At 42.9% G+C, this 19,306-nt stretch overlaps 1 protein-coding gene across 5 annotated transcripts in view; it reads right to left on the reverse strand.

Annotated features, from left to right (window-relative positions):
* The window catches only part of entpd3 (ectonucleoside triphosphate diphosphohydrolase 3), a 48,393-nt gene that overhangs the window by 13,912 nt on the left and 15,175 nt on the right, over positions 1-19,306 (reverse strand). For 4 of the 5 annotated variants that reach the window (XM_019895082.1, XM_019895083.1, XM_019895081.1 and 1 more), the window contains 4 exons: positions 14,919-15,056; positions 9,135-9,252; positions 8,914-9,073; positions 482-641 (listed from right to left, as the gene is read on the reverse strand). In XM_019895082.1, the coding sequence (XP_019750641.1) occupies positions 482-641; positions 8,914-9,073; positions 9,135-9,252; positions 14,919-15,053 (573 nt within the window). In that variant the 5' untranslated portion in view covers positions 15,054-15,056. The remainder of the gene's footprint in view (positions 1-481; positions 642-8,913; positions 9,074-9,134; positions 9,253-14,918; positions 15,057-19,306) is intronic. The other variant, XM_019895085.1, reaches the window with a different exon arrangement.

The following is a 19,306-nucleotide window of genomic DNA, read 5'->3' on the forward strand; positions in this document are numbered from 1 at the left end:
CTTCGTTCAATGTTGTCAACTAATATCCGGATTAAGTTTATGCAAATTTTCCTCAATTCTCCAGAGAAATTTTCATAAAAATTTGAAAAACCCGGAATTCCGGGAAAATCCGGAGGACTTTCATCTCTGAGCAATGAAATTCGTAAGTAGAGGTACCACTGTCCTGATAAATACAGAGCAATATGAGCTGACATGGATTAATAACTGTGTATTCCAGTTTGAGCCAATTTACGAAATTGATGATGATCAGCACCAAGGCAACTTCGTTCACTTCATTAAGTAATACAAAAAACATGTACAGTATTTGCAAATGGTCAGACGTACTATGTATTAACATTGTCATGCATACTGTATGTGCTTACAACCTGACTGCCACAAAAAAATGTGGCCTTGGCTAGCCTTTACTGTCAGTGACATTTCATTATTTTAGAAAATTAGTGAGACACACTTTAGAGTTAATGTCATGCTTGGTTTGTTTTACCTCAAGAAAGTTTCCCATCAAATAGTTGACAGTAATCCAGCCGTACAGTCCTTCCTCCTGACCAGTAATGATGGATGCATTTTGGAAGTCAAAGGGCAGAGATTGGAGATATACTTCCAGACTATTCAGGATTTCGCTAGCCCGCTGCATATCTTTCTCTCTTACAACAAAGCACAGAAAAAAGTAATCAAATAGTGACAAATGTTACACCAAATATAAATGGGAAATAAAGAAAAAAAGTTATTCCAACATTTTTCAAAACACAATGAAAAATGGTCATTAATCCTACAAGAAATGCACATTTCTAATGGAGCATAATAAACTGATTTGGATTTGAATCAGTGGTCCTAACATGCAGGGGCATGCAGAGACCTTTTGAAGGGGCAGCTGTTCAAAGTTAAGAAGGGGCACATGTGTCACGTTGCGAGGTGGTGGTGAACCCCAAAAAGCAGGAGGAAGGAGGGAGGAGCAGGTTGTACGTGAAGAATTGTATTGATAAAAACACAGAAAACTAAATCCAAAACAAAGTCCTGAACACAAAACTAATCCAACGTATCAAACAAAATCCAGGCTGTAGCTAAAAACTCACAGTCACCAAAACATGATCGAGAACATGACCAAGAACATGACAGACAAACATGACAGCTACAACAAACAAACAATGACCTGACACCGAGTGGTCCAGCCGGGAGTCCTTTTACAGCAATAATCACATAACGACCAACAAGTGTGCAGCTGCAGGTAGAGCCCTACAGTGCCACCTGTTGGTCACAAACCAAAACATGACAACATGGCCTTTTTTTTTTAATTGTGGAAATAAAATGCAAAATTGTTGCCAATAAATACAACTTTTTTAGCTCCCTACTGGACAGTTGGGACATCAAATAGTGAGCTCATTTGACAAAAGGTCACAGTCAAGGTCCTGGGCTACAGACAAGGGAAAAAGCAAAGACGTTCTGTAAAACCTGCCACTGCAGGCTATTGACAAGAACAAATGACTAAAAGACACTTGCCTTTCAGGACACAAGGCTTTGTACAGAAAAAGAGTGTGCCATTTGCTCACCCAGATATAAAATTTGTTCATGAGAATTTAACCCACAACTTAGATCCTGGCCACGAATTAGCATTTCTGTCCAATGTCATGCCTATGTTGTGACTAATCAAACTCCCCCCCACCCCCTCCAAAAAACATCCCATGTCATGTCATGATGCGAATGATGTTGTGAGACGTGTCTTCAAAGTGTGTCTCAAGAAAAGTGGGCATGCCAAATGAAGTCCTGATTCGGAGCGTGTGTCTCCCCCCCCCAAAAAAAAAAACACATGAAAAAAAAAAACTTGTGACCAATGACAAATGAGGCCTCGGTTTTCACAGATGACATTAATGGTTCATGCAACTTATCGGTACTTCATATGTCAAGTCAAGCCAACTTTATTGTAAAATGTGCTCTATGTGCAACATACAGCACAGATTTCTTTCCTCTCAACCACACGAAAGAGAGGAGCTGCTGTGGGTACCTGCAAAATGACAATGTAATACAACACAACACATAAGACACAGACAATCATGCAATCTTAACCACTTTTTCTGCATACACTTTGTTGTTTGAAGCAGTTACGGATGAAAGAGGAGCGATTCAGTGTCCTTTCGCCAGTGGATCAAAGACGTCATGCTGAAAATGTGCACACGTCTGCTACAAGCTAAGTTTGAAAGCAAACAAGAAGCTGTAGCGTCCATTGACGAAAAAAGAGATTGTCTCACATCTCCTGTCCCGTGTAAATCCGCTTCAATTCCGAGCGGCAACTCATAGTTCCACATACGCATCTGCGCTGTGCGCTGACACTCCTTTCTTCTCATCGTCGGCTCCACAAGCCATCCATTAATCCATCCCCAGACTGTTCAACAGCACCGACTTTTCCGCTGAACAAAACAGCGCTGTGAAAAATTCTGCCCATTACACGCGCAAAAAAAAAAAAACAAGCGCCCCAGGGCTGTCCAGCACCGGCAGTCAAATGGCACCGACATTCCTCCCAATCAAAATCAGTGCTGGTACACGCGTGCTACCGAGAAGGCGCAACCACCACGCACAGATTCTTCTGCTTTGACGAATGTCGTGGCCAAAAAAATGCTGAAAACAATCCACATCAGGTCCACACGACATAACAACACACCCCATGTGACAAAACAAAACACAAAAACAAACAAACAAAAAAAAAAGCAAGGCGCTTGAAGTGCACTTGTCAACAGCTGCCTACTCAGGTGCCATCTTGGAGAAAAAAAAAACCATAACACTTGAGTCTTGACTTAGTACCACTTTGCAGGTCTTGTCAGCTCTTATCTGCTGTGCTTCTGATGAAATGGACTTTCATGCAGTTTTAGTTTACATTCTCTTGCTCTAGCACAATATTGTGTGGTGTTGTTGCCCACTCAGCATTGATTGTAGAATTGTCATTCTGGAATGACATCTGTGGCCCCCTCTCAAGGTCTTATTTTTTCCCCGCCAAATGGGGTTTGGACAAAACTCTTTCCGGTTGAAGGATTAGGTCAGAGGGTATCGCAAATCTTTATCAATTGTGAGGCCCTTTGAGACTATTTTAGGATAAAGGGCTATGAAAATATAATTGACTTCGCTTGAAAAACTGTCAAATGTGTATTCAATATGAATAACTTCAATGTACTTTGAAAGAGTACGCTCTTTATGCCAGTCATTTAAGTAACATAAAGTCTCCATATTTGAAATGAATTAAACTTTAAAAAATATGTTTTTGCTAGCCTTGTATGCATGTATCTTGTACTTCTACAATCTCAAAGTGATGTTGAGTCAGACAGGAAGTCTGAGGCACTTAGGGTGGTGAAGTCCACCATCCTCATTCACTGCCCTCAGCCAATAACTTTCAAATGGAGTAACCATAAAAGGATATGTCATTCCTTGTATGGAGTAACCATAAAAGGACATATCATTCCTTGTGCGGCTTCGAGTGGCTCCAACACATGTTCACAACAGTAACCTGCCACATCCAATATGGCCACAACATGTTTGCACATCGATGGGGCAGCCATATTGGATGTGGTTCAGCCAGGCACCTAACTAGGTTTGACTTCATATTCAACTCAGTGAAGTCACTTCAACATCTTGGGAAATTCTGCCGGACTGTCAAGGGCAATAGCACAGGTGGTGATAATTGACCACCTGGTAAAGGATGTTAGAGTGGGCGTGTTTTTAGTTACTCATTAGTTGAATAAATCAGTCCTTTACGTATTGCTCATCGCTAATGTTTATTTTTCTGCTTACTCCCTTTCCGGGGCGATTCGCCGGTCACGCATTCTATTCACCTGGTAGACTTTAAGCTTATTTTGAAGGGTATAGAGCAGGGATGGCCAACCAGTCAGAGACTAAGAGCCAGTTTCTTTACTGCGTTACTGCAAAGAGCCACATCACACACACACACACACACACACACACACACACACACACACACACACACACACACACACACGATCTCCAGTGTTACTGCAAGTTACTTACGACTTGGGTCATCTTGCTACATATTTGACCGAACATCGACTTTTGAAGCTACGAACTTCCCGAAACCGACCGATCGCGCACGTGCAAGCATATACAGATGCACGCACGCACACACGTGCACATACGCAAGCACGCACGCCGAACGACAGCCGGAACACACGTGCGCATACGCAAGCACGCACGCCGAACGACAGCCGGAACGTCACCGAACATGAACGGAATTGAAACACACAGACACACAAAGTTTTTTTCGGCCCTATTTCCTCCTCCCAACGTTCGCACGTGACTTGGGACTAGTCCGCTGGCTCCGGGTCGATCGCGATTGACGTATTGTACAAACCTGCCTTAAAATCTGAGGTAATTCGCTGACTAGCTTAGCGTTTAGCGCTGAGCACCATTGTTTGCGCATGAGAGGTGATTCAGTTGTCATCTGATTGGTTGCCCTGTATGTCAATCATAAGCGCAAAGCACTGTGGTTTGCGCATGAGCGGTGATTCAGTTGTTATCTGATTGGTTGCCCTGTATGTCAATCAAGTAACGGGCTTGATGATAGGCTGACGTAGTAAGTTCTCTGTATTTAACACCGTTGTTTGAATGGCAGCGCCACTGCCGAGGCGTTTTCAACGCTTTTCATTTGAAAGCCCGGGAGCCGCATTGAGCCGGCCAAAGAGCCGCATGCGGCTCACGAGCCGCGGGTTGGCCACCCCTGGTATAGAGTGTAAGCAGGTGAACTTAGACGCCGTGCATAGCTGAATAGGAGTTACATATATATAAATATGACTGCATTCACACTGCAGAGCGTGTTATGAAACTGTTATGAAAAACAACTTTGCAGATTTACGGACAGTTACCATTATCTTCCAATACATCACCTCAACAACTCCAAACATGTACACTGCAATATCTTCGTTCACAATCATTTTTATGTCAATATAAAAACTTTAAACTAAAAAAAAAACAACAAAAAAAAAAACCAATAAAAATAAATAAATAAAACATATAAAATGCAATATAAAAAAATAAAAACTTGAAAGAAATAAATCACATCATCTGCAATTGGTTGTCAACCAGTTCAGGGTGTACCCCAGCCTGAGGACAACTACGATAAGATCCAGCATGCCAGCGACCCTTATGAGGATAAAAGAGGTTCAGATAATGGAGGCAGGGATGAGAGTGGCTCGTGATGAAAAAATCTGAAAATCAGCCAGGGGTCTGGGGCCGCAGGCAACGCCCCGGATGGGGGCCCAGGGAGCAAAGCCCCCTGAAGCTAATGGTTTTCAGAGATTTTAAAGCCTTAAAACCATTAATTTTATCAACAAAATTTTAACATTTTTGTTGAAATATCATTCCCTATTTGCTTACAAAATTGGCACTTTATACTAAACATGCTCAAGATGAAGTGTTTTCAATGTACACACTACTTGAAACTTTCACAGAAAAAAATTCCAAGATTGTTCACTATTCTTGCAAGTGAAAATTTTACATAGGCCTTTGTGCAATTTTGCTGATTCATTCCTGGTGAGCACCAACATGTAACTTCAAATTTGCTGCTCAAAATCAAAACTAAAAAAGGAAACACATTCCCTGCCATATTTAAAATGATGTGCGTTTTTGGGACGCAAGGAAAATTCGCAGTCAAAACAACAAAAAAAAAAAAACTACGGCAGGCCTGGGGGTTTTTCGGTAACAATCGTTACCGGTAGCTTGTCGTTTCCGTGGCATCATTTTGACGGTGCAGAAAAATCGTTTCCCATAAAAGTCACTGCACACGAGTTGACTGTACGCGATTGAATCTCTCCTGTGTGATCAACGCGATTTCACTGTGCCTGTACGTGTGTTTGTGGTGTGGTGTGTGAGTGTGTTTCTTCTAATTTATTTTCGTTTTGTTTTCAGTGTTGGGGGAGGGGGGTGAACAGATGATGTTATGTGCGCATGCGGGTTGCTATTTTCGTCCGCAAACTGAGGAATCGCGTGGATGACAGTTTGAGATGGCGGCAAAAAAAAAACACACAAAGGTCTACTAATTAAGAAATGGGAATGCCAGTCTGATTTTCCGTATGAATCATCCGAAGGGCGTATCACAAAACTCACCTGTGATGTATGCACAGAACACGAGAGCGAGTTACGACGGGAGGCACGATTCCGAGGCAAGTTGGTCATTAGATCTACAGGCTAATCTCTATGAAAAATATGATGAAACAGTATTGGTAATTCTATAATTTACTGGTTGTAGCGTGGTAACTTTATGAATAAAACATTCGTCACAAGGTGTAGTAATGCTAATGTTAACTGTCGGTAGAACTAACGATGACGTGTGGTAGATTCTTTCGTCAAATTGATACACATGCATCGTCTTGGGAAGAGGTTGTCACATCAATACTTAGCTGTATTAATGATTACCAGTAAATTAATCTTTGCAGTGTTAGACTGGGAAAAAATACTCAGATTTTGTGGTATGCTGTATTGATGATGCCATATGAGTACAACATATTTCGATGTAGTTATTTTGTTGAATAAACTTGGAGTACACAGCTGCTGATGTAATGATCATTGTTAATGCGTAATTTTCAAACTTTTACCCTTGAAACATTATACTTTTGAGTATCAGAATTCTTGATGATGAATATCAGTCAAAATAGAAAAATGGGTTCCCATGATGAACGTTTACGGAACCCAAAATTACCGTGGTTTCCTATTGGGTAATCCGACGGAACCAAAAAAAACGGTTCCCGTGAATTTCCAAAATCCTCAGGCCTGCTACGGTACATCTATTTTTCCCGCAACGATCACAGTTTGACAATCGCCGCTATTGTTGTTTTGATCTTGCGTGACAAGATTTCCGTTCTCACGAGACGAGATTGGCGAGATCAGCCTTCACCTCGTGGAGAGCAGACGATTGCCAAGTTGTGTAACGTTAAAACAAGTTTTGCGAACGTTTATTGCGGAGATATCACAGAGGAAGCAGCTAAATTTGGATAGTTTTTTGTGATAATAAGTCGACTTTGAGAAAGCCTGGCATCATTGGAAGAGGAGTAAAGAGAGGAGAATTTATGAACTCAAAGACTGAACCATGGGATGAAATAACAACCTATTTCTCAGCAAATCTTGTACGCCTGAATTATTTAATTTTTTGCAGCATTTTTTTTATAAGAAATTAACCTATTAGCAATGTATATTGTCATTGTTTGTCTTATTATCATATGCAATTGAATAAGTAGACCATTTCAGAAATCGAAATGTGGGACTCTCTAAATGCATAATGGGACTCATATATTTCTGATCAGCGAGTCCCTGCGAGTCCCTGGGACTCGCTGGGGTTAAACCGTAAAATTATCACTGAAGATTTGTTCATTACTTGTATTCATAAAATGTTGTGTAAATGTAATAAAAAGCTGTTGATTCTTACCTCATACAGTGATAGTGAAGTCCCAAACTGTTTACTATATTTGGGTTATGAAAGCATTTTCCGTATAGAATGACATCGTCACACACTGTACACAGAGCTTTACCAGCGACATCGAGGTTTTTCACGAAATCCGACACAAGCACAGACAATGGGTCGGTCCTCTTTAGTGGTTCCCACTGGGAACACCGTCAGCTTTGTATCCAACCAGTCCCATCGAAACTTGTTTTTCAGATCCGCATCTATCTGACGCATGTTAGCTTCGTCACGAGTCTCGATAACATTCGTCATTTGTTTAACACAGACTACATTACATACATGAGTAATTTCAATACACTACATCCCTCATGCAAAACCAGAATTCGCGGAAAAAGGGTTTAGGAAGGCAAACACGAATTGGTTGTGATTCTGCATTTGCCGATATAGCGACTAATCACAACGAGTAAGACATTGGTTTTTGACCATATACGAAGTAACAACAAACTCACGCTTCGCGAGAAAAAACAGTATTCAAAATGGATGATGGCAAACTGTATTTGTAATCATGACGAGTCCCGAGTCTGCCGAAGACAAGTAAGTCCGGCAGCCCAGAAATAACACCAGACCCTACCACCTCCCAAAAAAAATCTCAACGGATTTGGAACAATATCAAGAAGGTCCATTTTGACTGGAAAAAAGCGGAATTCTGCCAAAAAGCGGAAAAATTGCATCCCTGTGGATGGATGGAATCACATCATAGTCACCACAGATGCGAATGCGCATGCTCGCGCCTGTTTGTGTATGCTAACTGTTCCATACATAACGACTCTGAAAGTGCCCCGCCAAAAAATTCTGAATTGAAATAAGCCACTCCCCAAGGTAGTGCTGGTTGACCTTGACTCATCAAGTTCAGGTTTTCTTGAAAAGTGCATCTTGAAAGTGAATTTTTAATCATGGTCTGATATTATTCTCCATCGTAAATTAAGCTTTGATGTACATCAAGCTAAAAGAAGCGATCGTAGCTGAACCAATGAGAGGATGGAGGCAGCAAAGATGCCATTCAGGAGGTGAATCTACAATTTGATTGGCTAAAAGAAAGAACCATCAGTTTGAATGGTTCATGTGTGTGTGTGTGTGTGTGTGTGTGTGTGTGTGTGTGTGTGTGTGTGTGTGCGCACCTGAGGTTTTGAAATCATTGGATGAAGTATGTGCATGGCATCCTAATGTAACTGAAATCTGATTGGACAAAAGAAAAAGAAAACACAACCAACCACAGACCGCACTGCTCGGATGCATGCTATGAAATACAAACAAAAGACTGTTGGAAATAAATGACTATCACTTCATTTAAGTTGTAAATGTAGGTCTGTACTTCTGATGATGTTTGGGCCTGCAGAGAAGGCTTTGATGTCCCTGACGGCACGCTGCTGACGTGGATATACCCATTTTTACCTGCACCAAGATGTTTGTCTAAAATGAACAGGAAATGAGTTACGGTACTCTAAAATGATACCTCGTATACTCACTGTAAGAGTCTCATTCCAGCAGTAGCTCCCAAGAAGAGAGGCGTTGTTTTGTGCTTTTCAACAGGAATGGCTGCCAAGACATTTTTCATGCATTTTTTGAAGCCTTCCCATGTCTGTGCATCTTTCTTCGGGTCAATTTTCAATTCAGAGATTGGAACACCTAGAATGAGGTTATATATAAATTCCAGAGTCTATAAGATTAAAATGTAAGTTGGACTCACCAGAAACGTTGCAGTTCAATTTCTCCATCACAACTCCTGTTTCATTTTCCTTCTCCCCCAGCCACTCGTACAAATAGATGTTGGACCGAGATGATCCCGAGTCAATTACTATGCCATACTGTAGTAACAGAAATTATGCACAGGGTTGGGAGGGTTACTTTAAAAATGTATTCCAATCAATTTAGTAGTCATCTGTTAAAAAATGAGTTAGTGAAGTTATCCAAGTAACATCATTAAAATAATGCAACTTGAATAAGGTGGAACAGTGGTAGACTGGTTGGCTCCAGCGACCGCTTCTTGGCCATTGTTGTTTTTGTAGAAATATTGATTATGATTGTTATTATGATTATTAGGTCCCGAGCACTTATCGCTGCAAGGTCCCTAATGTCTTTTTGGGAAATTCTATTTCTTCTTCTTCTTCTTCTTCTTATTATTATTCATTCATTCATTCATTTTCCGATCTGCTTAATCCTCACAACTGTCGCGGGGGATGCTGAACCCCATCCCAGCCGTCTTCAGGCAGTAGGCAGGGGACATCCAGAACCGGTTGCCAGCCAATCGCAGGGCACATACAGACGAACAACCATACACGCTCACACTCGGGACAATTTAGAGTGTTCAATCAGCCTGCCATGCATGTTTTTTGGAACATGGGAGAAAACCGTGGTAAATGGAGAAAACCTACGCAGGCCCGGGGAGAACATGCAAACTCCACACAGGGAGGCCGGAGCTGGAATTGAAACCAGTACCTCTGCACTGTGAGGAGGACGCGCTAACCACTGGTCAACCGGGCCGCCCAATTATTATTATTATTATTATTATTATTATTATTATTATTATTATTATTACAGTGGTACCTCTACTTATGAAATTAATTCGTTCTGGAAGAAATTTCTTTACTACAAAATTGTAAGTAGAGATGCGTTTTCTATGTAAATGCCCTAATCTGTTCCAAGCCCCCCCAAAATTCAGACATAAATGTTTTCTCAAGCAGGGATGGCCAACCTGCGGCTCACGAGCCGCATGCGGCTCTTTGGCTGGTTCAATGACATGACAAGAGGCGAAAACGCCTTGTAGGTAGCGCTGCCAATCAAACAGCGCTAAATACGGCAGAATTTACGATGTCAATCCCGTTACTTGATTGACATACAGGGCAACCAGTCAGATGACAATTGAATCACCGCTCATGCGCAAACAACGCCGTTAAACACTAAGCGCGAAGCTAGTCAGCGAATTACCTCAGATTTTAAGGCGGGGGCGCCCAATACGTCGATCGCGATTGACGGGTGCCAGCGGACTGGTCCCAAGTCGAGTGCGAGGGTTGGGAGGAGGAATTGGTGGGGCTTCGTGTGTATGTGTGTTTCGATTTTGTTCATGTTCGGTGACGTTCCAGCTGTTCCTCATTCTGGCGTGCGTGTATTTGCGCACGTGTGCATGGTTGGGCGCCCACATGCATGAGCGTGTGGAAATGCTTGCACGTGAGCAATCAGGTCGATAGCGGGAGGTTGGTCACTTCAAAAGTCGATCTTGTATTAAAAAAGTTTGCCCACTGTGGCACGCTGACCCAAGTAGAAAGAAACCGCTGCAGCTCGCATGCAGACAATGCCTGCTTTGAGTGGCAACAACAGAATACAAACCAGATTTGACGAAGATTGTTCAAGAGAAGGAATGCCAGAAGTCCCTGCACTAACGCGCTAAGCAGCATGCATAGTAAGACAAAAATATTGTTATATTTTTGTTTGTGGACCTTGGTTGAACTGAGAGTTTGTGTTTGTGAGACAGTGCACACAATATTCATTGTTGAAAATGACTGGCCTTTGGTCTTTGTGCTGTCGGGGTCAATTTCTGCCATTATCATGTTGGTATGTGACATTTACAATAAATGTGGCTGAGCAGAAGTGTGTGCGTGTGTGTGTGTGTGTGTGTGTGTGTGTGTGTGTGTGTGTGTGTGTGTGTGTGTGTGTGTGTGTAAGGGATGCATTGATGTTTACGTGTGCCAACGTGTATGATGTGACTCTTTGCAGTCACACAGGAAAAAAATTGGCTCTTACTCTCTGACTGGTTGGCCACCCCTGTTCTTAGGCATAAAAATGCCTCAAAATATGTAACAAGTACATGTTACAATTCGGTTATTGCACAATAAATGAGAGTTTTGCATAATATAAAAAACAAAGAATAGAGTACCGGTAAAGAATAAAAATGATGGTCATTTAACTTTAAACTGCATCCTCGTAATTTTTTTTTTTGCCCTCTTTAGTTCATGTTCTCTCTCAAAAGTGGTTTTTGTCTGTCGTTTTATGAAGAACTGATCCAAGGACATTTGCTTTTATTGGCTTTTAACAATCATTCGAAAATGTCCAAGGCAAACAGCATAGTGAGCGATTGCCCTACTAATGAAAACTTTTTCTGGGTAATTCACATTTACATAAAACTATCGGAGCTCCTAATGGCCCGAGGGGCCAATGACGAGGACGCTGCATCGACACCTATCTATCTACACACCAAGGCATATTCGGTAGAAGTCCCTCTTAGCCAATGGGATGCCATAATGATGCTCGGTAATAGCCATCGGCAAAGCAGCTATAAGTATGTTGCGTTCAGGAAACTCTGAGTTGTGAGGAGCAGCCTATCCTGTATTTTTACCGTTTGTATCTTGAAATTTCTTTCAGAACAAGAGGCAATATTTTCCTGTTGAGGCGTTTCGTAACTTGAAAATTTCATATGAAGAGACGTTTGTAAGTAGAGGTACCACTGTATTGTTATTATTAAAGTCTTCTTCTTCTCGAGTCACTTCGTATCATCAGATGATTCCAGTCCATTGTTGGATGCATTGTCTGGCATTCAGGGTGAGATCAGCTAGGTCGTCTTGGGTGCAAGATGTCGGGAGGAGTGGGCAGACAAGGAGATGTTGGATGGTCTGACCCTCTCCACACAGACAAGAAATGTCGCCAATCTCATTAAACCCCCACTTTATCAGATTTGTTTTGCATCGGCCGACAGCAGTTCTCAAGCGGTTACGGCAAGACCAGAGTGGCCATGCTTCACTGGCACCAGATGGAAGAGATTCGCATGGCCTGGTAAAAGACACTGTGTGTGGGGCTTGGATAAGATGTTCTGTCCACAGAGCGACACGCTGCTTGTCCGGATTTCTGTCCAGAGTGCAGGAAGCTATGCCTTGATTTTAACCTTTGCTTTGGCTCTTGATTGTAGAGTTGGTGGCAAGTGGCAGTTTCTTGTCTCAGCTTTTCTTTCTGGGAGGCAACTGTCCTCCAGATGCTTGGTGGAGCAATCCCACTTAGTAGGTATAGGTCATCAACCTTTGTGGGCTTCAAGCAGCCAGTCACAGCACGGCAAGCAGAGTTTAGCACTGTGGTAGTAGTAGTATTTATTTTTTTCGGCCGTGGTGAAAATTTTGATATTTTAAAGTTCTCATAAACGATGATAACAAAATGGCTCTGCAGTGCCACCTAGAGTGGAAAAATAAAAACCAATCCCGGTACATTTGACCTAGGCCCATGAACATTGGCAGACACGGGTAGCACCCTGAGACAAACAAAAAAGTCCATTGCAGCCATCGTCTAAAATGAACAGGAGATAAGTTATGAATTTTTAAATGTACATTTTTGGCCCATTTTTGCAAATTTACAAAGGTCATACACTTACAACCTTGCCGAGAGCAGGGGTCGGCAACCCAAAATGTTGAAAGAGCCATATTGGAACAAAAAAAATTAAAAGCAAATGTGTCTGGAGCCGCAACAAATTAAAAGCCTCAGAAAGAAGGCAACACACGCTGTATGTATCTATATTAGCTATATCAGCCTACTATCAAAATGACTAAGTTGGCTACAAATATACAATGAGCCTTTCCGATTAAACGTTTTTATTCCTCTTGCACTGCATCCTGTAGAGCAGGGGGGCCCAACCTTTTTTGACCAAACCTCATTTTTCGATCAACCAGCCTCCCGTGATCGACCCGTGACCGCACACGCACGCAAATGCACGCACTTACACACGCATGCCATAATGAGCAACAGCCATAACGACGGCTAAGATGAACGAGGTATGGGACGCACTTTTGCGGCGTGTTAACTTTCGTAGCTGACGTGTATCATTTTAAAATGCTTCTCTCGGTCCATTCTTTGCCAGTTCCCTCGGTGAATTGGACATGAAACGCCGTTTCTTCTTAAAACAGCCACCTGCCTGGCACCCCGCTCTGCTTATATAAACGAGCGTCGTATGCTATGATGCAAATCTTCGTTGACAGAAATGTTGAAATGTAATATTTATTTGATATATTTTTACAGCATTGTAAAATGCTAAGAATGTTTGTCCTCCTCCAGAAACCATATTCAAACAAAAAATATATTTTCACTCCCCCATCTTTTTCCATTTTCAAACATTTTAAAAAGCTCCAGGGAACCACTAGGCGGCGGTAAAGAGCCGCATGCGGCTCGGGAGCCACGTGTTGCCGACCCCCACCCTACAGGATTCATGGATTGATTTCACACTTTGGCAATACCATCTTAAGTCATGGGAAAAAATGTCAAGTTTTTGAAATACTAATATGAGGTCATGACTGTTCTGTCTGTCACCAGCAGGTGACACTGGACAGTCATCCTCTCCCATTCCGCACCTGTTTCCCATCATGGCATCAAGTCTTGCCTGTTATAAGGTACTCTTCAAGTCTGTTGTCCAAATAGTCGCCTTGCTCACGTCTCATGTCCAAGTTGTCATGTCTTATTCTTATCCTGGATATTTTGTTACCAGTGTTTAAATGTTGTACTTGGTGGGTCTTGTGACCTTATTTGGTAAATAAACCATTTTTGTATTCGATCTTCTCTTGGTCTGAATTTGTGAGGTCCGTTCCTGTTCCGGACTGGTCCGGAATCTTAATATATGACAGGAGCGGGGTATCAGAACTTATATTTCAAATATCTTGTGCCACAAAGGAAGAAATGCTTAATAAATTCCCTGCACATGTTCCCCAGAAATCCCAAACTTAAGCATGTTTATATATAGTCACGTCCAGAAGAAATCTATCTCAGAATATTCTGTTATACATATAGCATAAGCCGGCACTATCAAAGGGTTGTCTGCACCATTGTGGGTATGAACACAGCTGACATGGTAAAATAAACATTTTATTTGCCCAAGAGCAGCAGCATTATGAAGCATGCAACGCACATTCATGAGGAATTGCAAGCAGACCTCCATGGATGGATGATGTAAAGTTAGCCAGGGAAATTAAGTACTGCAAAGTGGACACTTTGAGACGGCCTTCCATCTCACTCGTTCATCTCCGTATTTGGCCCCAGCCTACCCTAAACTCCGCTCTGCTGCAGACAATCGGTTGATTTTTAAAATACAACCATTAAGATGATAATTATAATACTGTGTTCACTTCTACAACAATTCAGAGGGTTTGATGCTCATAAATCTGTCTGCTTGTGCCCTGATCAAATTTCCCAAAATCGTATTAGACGACCTGTGCCAAAACTGGTGTGGCTCAAGCAGGTTTCGACTACTTTCTACCAACAAATTGTCAGATATGCCGTTGTGTCAAATGACCCACCCCTGGTACTGCTGAATGGCTACTATGGCGCAGAGCAATGAAACACTTTCCCTAAAAGATGCATCGAGGCTTGCACCTGCACAAAAATTACAAGCACATATCCACATGCGCCATGTATGAAAATAGAGCCCTCAAAGTTCTACATTTAGTGATCTCCCTTGCAGCACATCTTTGGTAGCCGAGTTTATACGTGCTAGTTTACACACACTCACCTCTAAGGTATACTCCATGGACCTCCAATTGTGCTGGATAACAGCAACAGCGATGAGCCCAGCAATGCTAGCCAAGAGGAGGAAGAGAACTGTGGCTATGCGGCACTTGTAGCCCACTTTTTTTGTCAACGCCATTTCCTGTTGGCAAAAAATAAAATTGTGTGGTTTTCACTAAAATCCTCTAAGTCAGTGTTTTTCAACCGGTGTGCCGCGGCACACCAGTGTGCCGCGAGACATTGTCAGGTGTGCCACGGGAAAATATCCAATTTGTATGCCTGTGCGGTCTTTCGCCCAGAAAGTAATCATGTAGTACCCTCCCATACCGCTAGAGAGCAGCAACAGCTAGCCAATTGCCTTGTGTTACGACGAGAGACGCGAATTTGTGACGCACGAATGCAGGATGACGGTGAAACAATATGAAAGATGATAAAATACTGTTTTCTTTGTGTTCATTAGATTCCAATTCAAGCTGTTATAACGTCATTCTTCAGTGTTAAAAACGGTTATAGTAACAATATAACACGTTAGTTGGTAAAATAAGCGAGGGGAGTGGGGGTCACATTTTCAGCTAGTGGTGTGCCGCGAGATTTTTTTCAATGAAAAAAAGTTCAAAGAACCCTGATCTAAACAGCCCCAGGTTTCACACTGATTGAGTATAAATAAACTGAGAAATTATATTTTAATTAAATCCACTGTTCAGAGTGTCATTTTATCACATTTTTGGTTAGTGGTGTGCCACAAAATTTTTCCAATGTAAAAAACGTGCCCTGGCTTGAAAAAGGTTGAAAAACACTGCTCTAAGTAATGATGAAAAATGATGGTGCTCAATTATAGTCGGCGGAGCACATAAGTCGTGCGCCGGTGTGCATGTACACTGGAAATTGAATATTGTGGAAGTCTGTTGTGCTTTTTACGCACATTTATAAAACAGTGTATTGTATTGTTTTAATAAACTGGATGGTGTAGCCATGTTATAATTATGTTGTAATTAAGAACTAAAAACTGTAACCTAAAAAAAGACAAATGTTTGTTCAATCACATTAAATGACATATTCACAAATATTAAAGCTAAACCTTGCCCAGATGTGCTCCAAGTCTTGAAATTCATCCAAGAGGTTGGTGGATCCGGAAAAAGTTGACAACCTCTTTTGCTAATTTCAGAACCATACCACCACTTTTATATGTGCCCCTGATTATTTTGCTATATGTTTACTTTAAAAGGGAAATGAAAAATAGGATCTTTAATCGTGTATATTGACTGAAGACTTTCAGATCATACTTCAGGAATTGCAGTCAGGGACTAGAACATTTTGATCTGCAAAAACTTCAATATTACACCTCCAAGGCTCAAAATATATATTTTTCTTTGCAGAGCAGTTTTGCAAATCAATGACATCATTTGAGCAGCAACTTTCTAACTTTGTGGAGAATTTTATTTTTTCAGTTAATTCTCTCACTGCCCTGGGGGCCTCACCCCACCAGGAACAGGAACTGTGTAACCTTGTCAAGGTGTGACAGCTTAAACCTAGCTAGTGCCTGGCCGGGCTCGGTGCATCGGGAGCCTGTCACCCTGCAGGGCGTATGACACTAGGATGGCTCAAATGAGCAGTTCCGCCCCTGACTTATGTCAGGGCTTCGCAGCCCGTCAGTGTGCTGTAAGATGGCAGCCCCATCGGCTGCCACTCGGCCAACTACCCAGCATGGTGAAAAAAAATAATTGCGAAACCGACTAAAGCAACCGGATTTAACCGGACGGACCTTCCTGATAACAGAACTCTGCCTGCACCTGACCAACGACATTTGGACCTCCACTATAAAACCCACATTGCCTGTTGGAACATCCAGACACTCCTGCGCCCTGGCTATCCAACACTACTCTTACATGAACTCTACAGGTATAACATCACCCTTGCTGGCCTTTGTGAGTCACGCTGGCCCGGAACCAGAAAAACCACCACCAGCGACCATCTTTTTCTGTGGAGTGGCCCGAATGATGTTCCAGAGGGACCCATGATCCACTGTGTCAAAATCAGCTTTGAGGTCAATAAAAGCAATGAAAAAGTGCCAGTCCTTTCTGAAGTCCGAGCCTTTTCTATTAGGAGTCGGAGAGCACAGATGTGGTCGATGGTGGAACGGTTGGGCATGAATTCGGCTTGCTGGCAGCGTCTGTTTCTGGTTGCAGGTAGAGCTCGAGTGAGTAGAATGAGGGTGAAAAGTTTACCGGAGATGGAGAGGAGCGTGACGCCTCTATGGTTGCTGCAGGTCAGTTGGTCTCCCTTGTGCTTCCAGATGTGAAGTATGATGCCCCGCCTCCAGTCATCAGGCAATTACTCCATGACCCACACGTGGTTGATGATCTGTGTGAGCCACAGGATGATATGGTTGCCACCAGCTTTCGGCATCTCTGCTGCTCTGTGCGCATAGACCTGGGGCATAATTTCTGAGCTTTGTCAAGGCTACTTTGACTTTCGATGGTGATACGGGGTGATGGCACAGTCTGGATTAGTGGTGAAGTATGTGGTGAAGGTTGGGTCTTCAGGGACAGGAGGATGATTTTGGAGCTCACTAAAGTGCTCCTCTCAACGACTGATGCACTCAGTTTTGGTTGAAAAAATGTTGCCAGCCCTGTCCTTGACTAAGAATCGGGGCTGGCGGGGGCCAGCTTTCCCTTTGCGGAGGAGGTTTGAAGAGCTGCCACAGATTGTTGTTTTGGGGAGCTGCCTCAATGGCTGACACCTGATTGCTACAGAATGTTTCTCTGTCATGTCGAAGGGAGATGTTCCGTTGGGTGTTGAGGAGCCGATACAGAGCCTTGTCCCCGCGCAACTGAGCGTCTCGTCTTCTGTTTACAATATCCAGGTTATTCTGGGATATCCCGGGCTTCTTCGGAGTAAGACATAGTTATTTGGGGGACGAGCAGTTCATTAAACTCTAAACCCAGAAGTGGGTGCCATTAAGGTAGGTGGGTGTGAAAAGGAACTTAGCCAGCTAATGTGCTTTAAATAATGTTGATGAATTATGATACCTATGCCATTAGCCTCTCTGCCACAATGTCATGCATTGTCGGTTTTTTGTGGGGTGAGGGGATGCTTTAAAAATGCGAGGACCGAGCGGGACGCAGGACGATTATTTTAGGAATAATGATGGAGGGACGATGATGGCAGGGTGCCCAGGTCACAGACCGAGTACGGACCAGCAAAATAGGATAAAGTGCCCATCAGAACCACTTATTGTGGCATTTCAGATAATTACAATAATAATAATAATAATAATGCATTTTATTTAAAAGCGCCTTTCATGCCACCCAAGGACACTGTACAGACAATAAGAAAATACAATGTAAAAATTTGTAAGCGAGATATTATATAAAAAACAGGACATAAAATCATAAAAACATAGGGAATGGAAGAGCTATGTGTTGTAGGCAATCCTGAACAGGTGTGTTTTTAGACGGGACTTGAAAGTGGAGAGAGATGTGCAGTTTTGGAGGTCCGGAGGTAGATTGTTCCAAAGCTTTGGAGCAGCGCGACTGAAGGCTCTCGCTCCTATGGTGCTCAGGCGGGCAGGGGGCACTGACAGGTGGAGGGAGGACGAGGATCTGAGGGAGCGATTGGGGATATGCACCTGGAGAAGGTCGGACAGGTAAGGAGGGGCCAGGTTGTGGATGGCCATATATGTATATAGCAGCAGTTTGTAATTGATGCGATGTTGAACAGGAAGCCAGTGGAGCTGTTGGAGAACGGGGGTGATGTGCTGCTGGGAAGATGTTTTTGTAATGATGCGAGCAGAGGCGTTTTGGACCAGCTGGATTTTATGGAGGGACTTTTGAGGTAGGCCGAAGAGGAGAGCGTTGCAGTAATCAAGGCGGGATGTGACAAGACTGTGGACAAGAATAGCAGTGGTGCGGGGGGTGAGGGAAGGGCGAAGTCTGGTAACGTTGCGGAGGTGGAAATAGGCAGTGCGGGTGATGGTGTTGATATGTGAGTGGAAGGTTTCAGCAAAGCGGTGGAAGTGGATATTAAATTTGCGGAGGATATGACCAAGAGGCAGGAGGTAGGTGATGAAGAGAAGGGGACCTAGGACAGATCCCTGGGGTACACCTGTGGTGACTGGGGAGGGCTTTGAGGTGAAGGATTTGAGCTGGACAAACTGAGTGCGGCCGGTGAGGTAGGAGTGGAACCAACTGAGGGGAGTATGGGAGAGACCAATGGAGGAGAATCTATTGAGGAGGATAGGGTGAGAGATTGTGTCAAAGGCGGCGTTCAAGTCTAAGAGGATGAGGATGGAGACTAAACCGGAATCAGATGCTACGAGGAGATCATTTACAACAGGGGTCCCCAACTGCCGGTCCGCTGACCGGTACCGGTCCGCAGGGCATTTGGTACCGG

Source organism: Hippocampus comes, unplaced genomic scaffold (assembly GCF_001891065.2).
Source record: "Hippocampus comes isolate QL1 unplaced genomic scaffold, H_comes_QL1_v1.1 scaffold146, whole genome shotgun sequence".
NCBI classification, from domain to species: domain Eukaryota; kingdom Metazoa; phylum Chordata; class Actinopteri; order Syngnathiformes; family Syngnathidae; genus Hippocampus; species Hippocampus comes.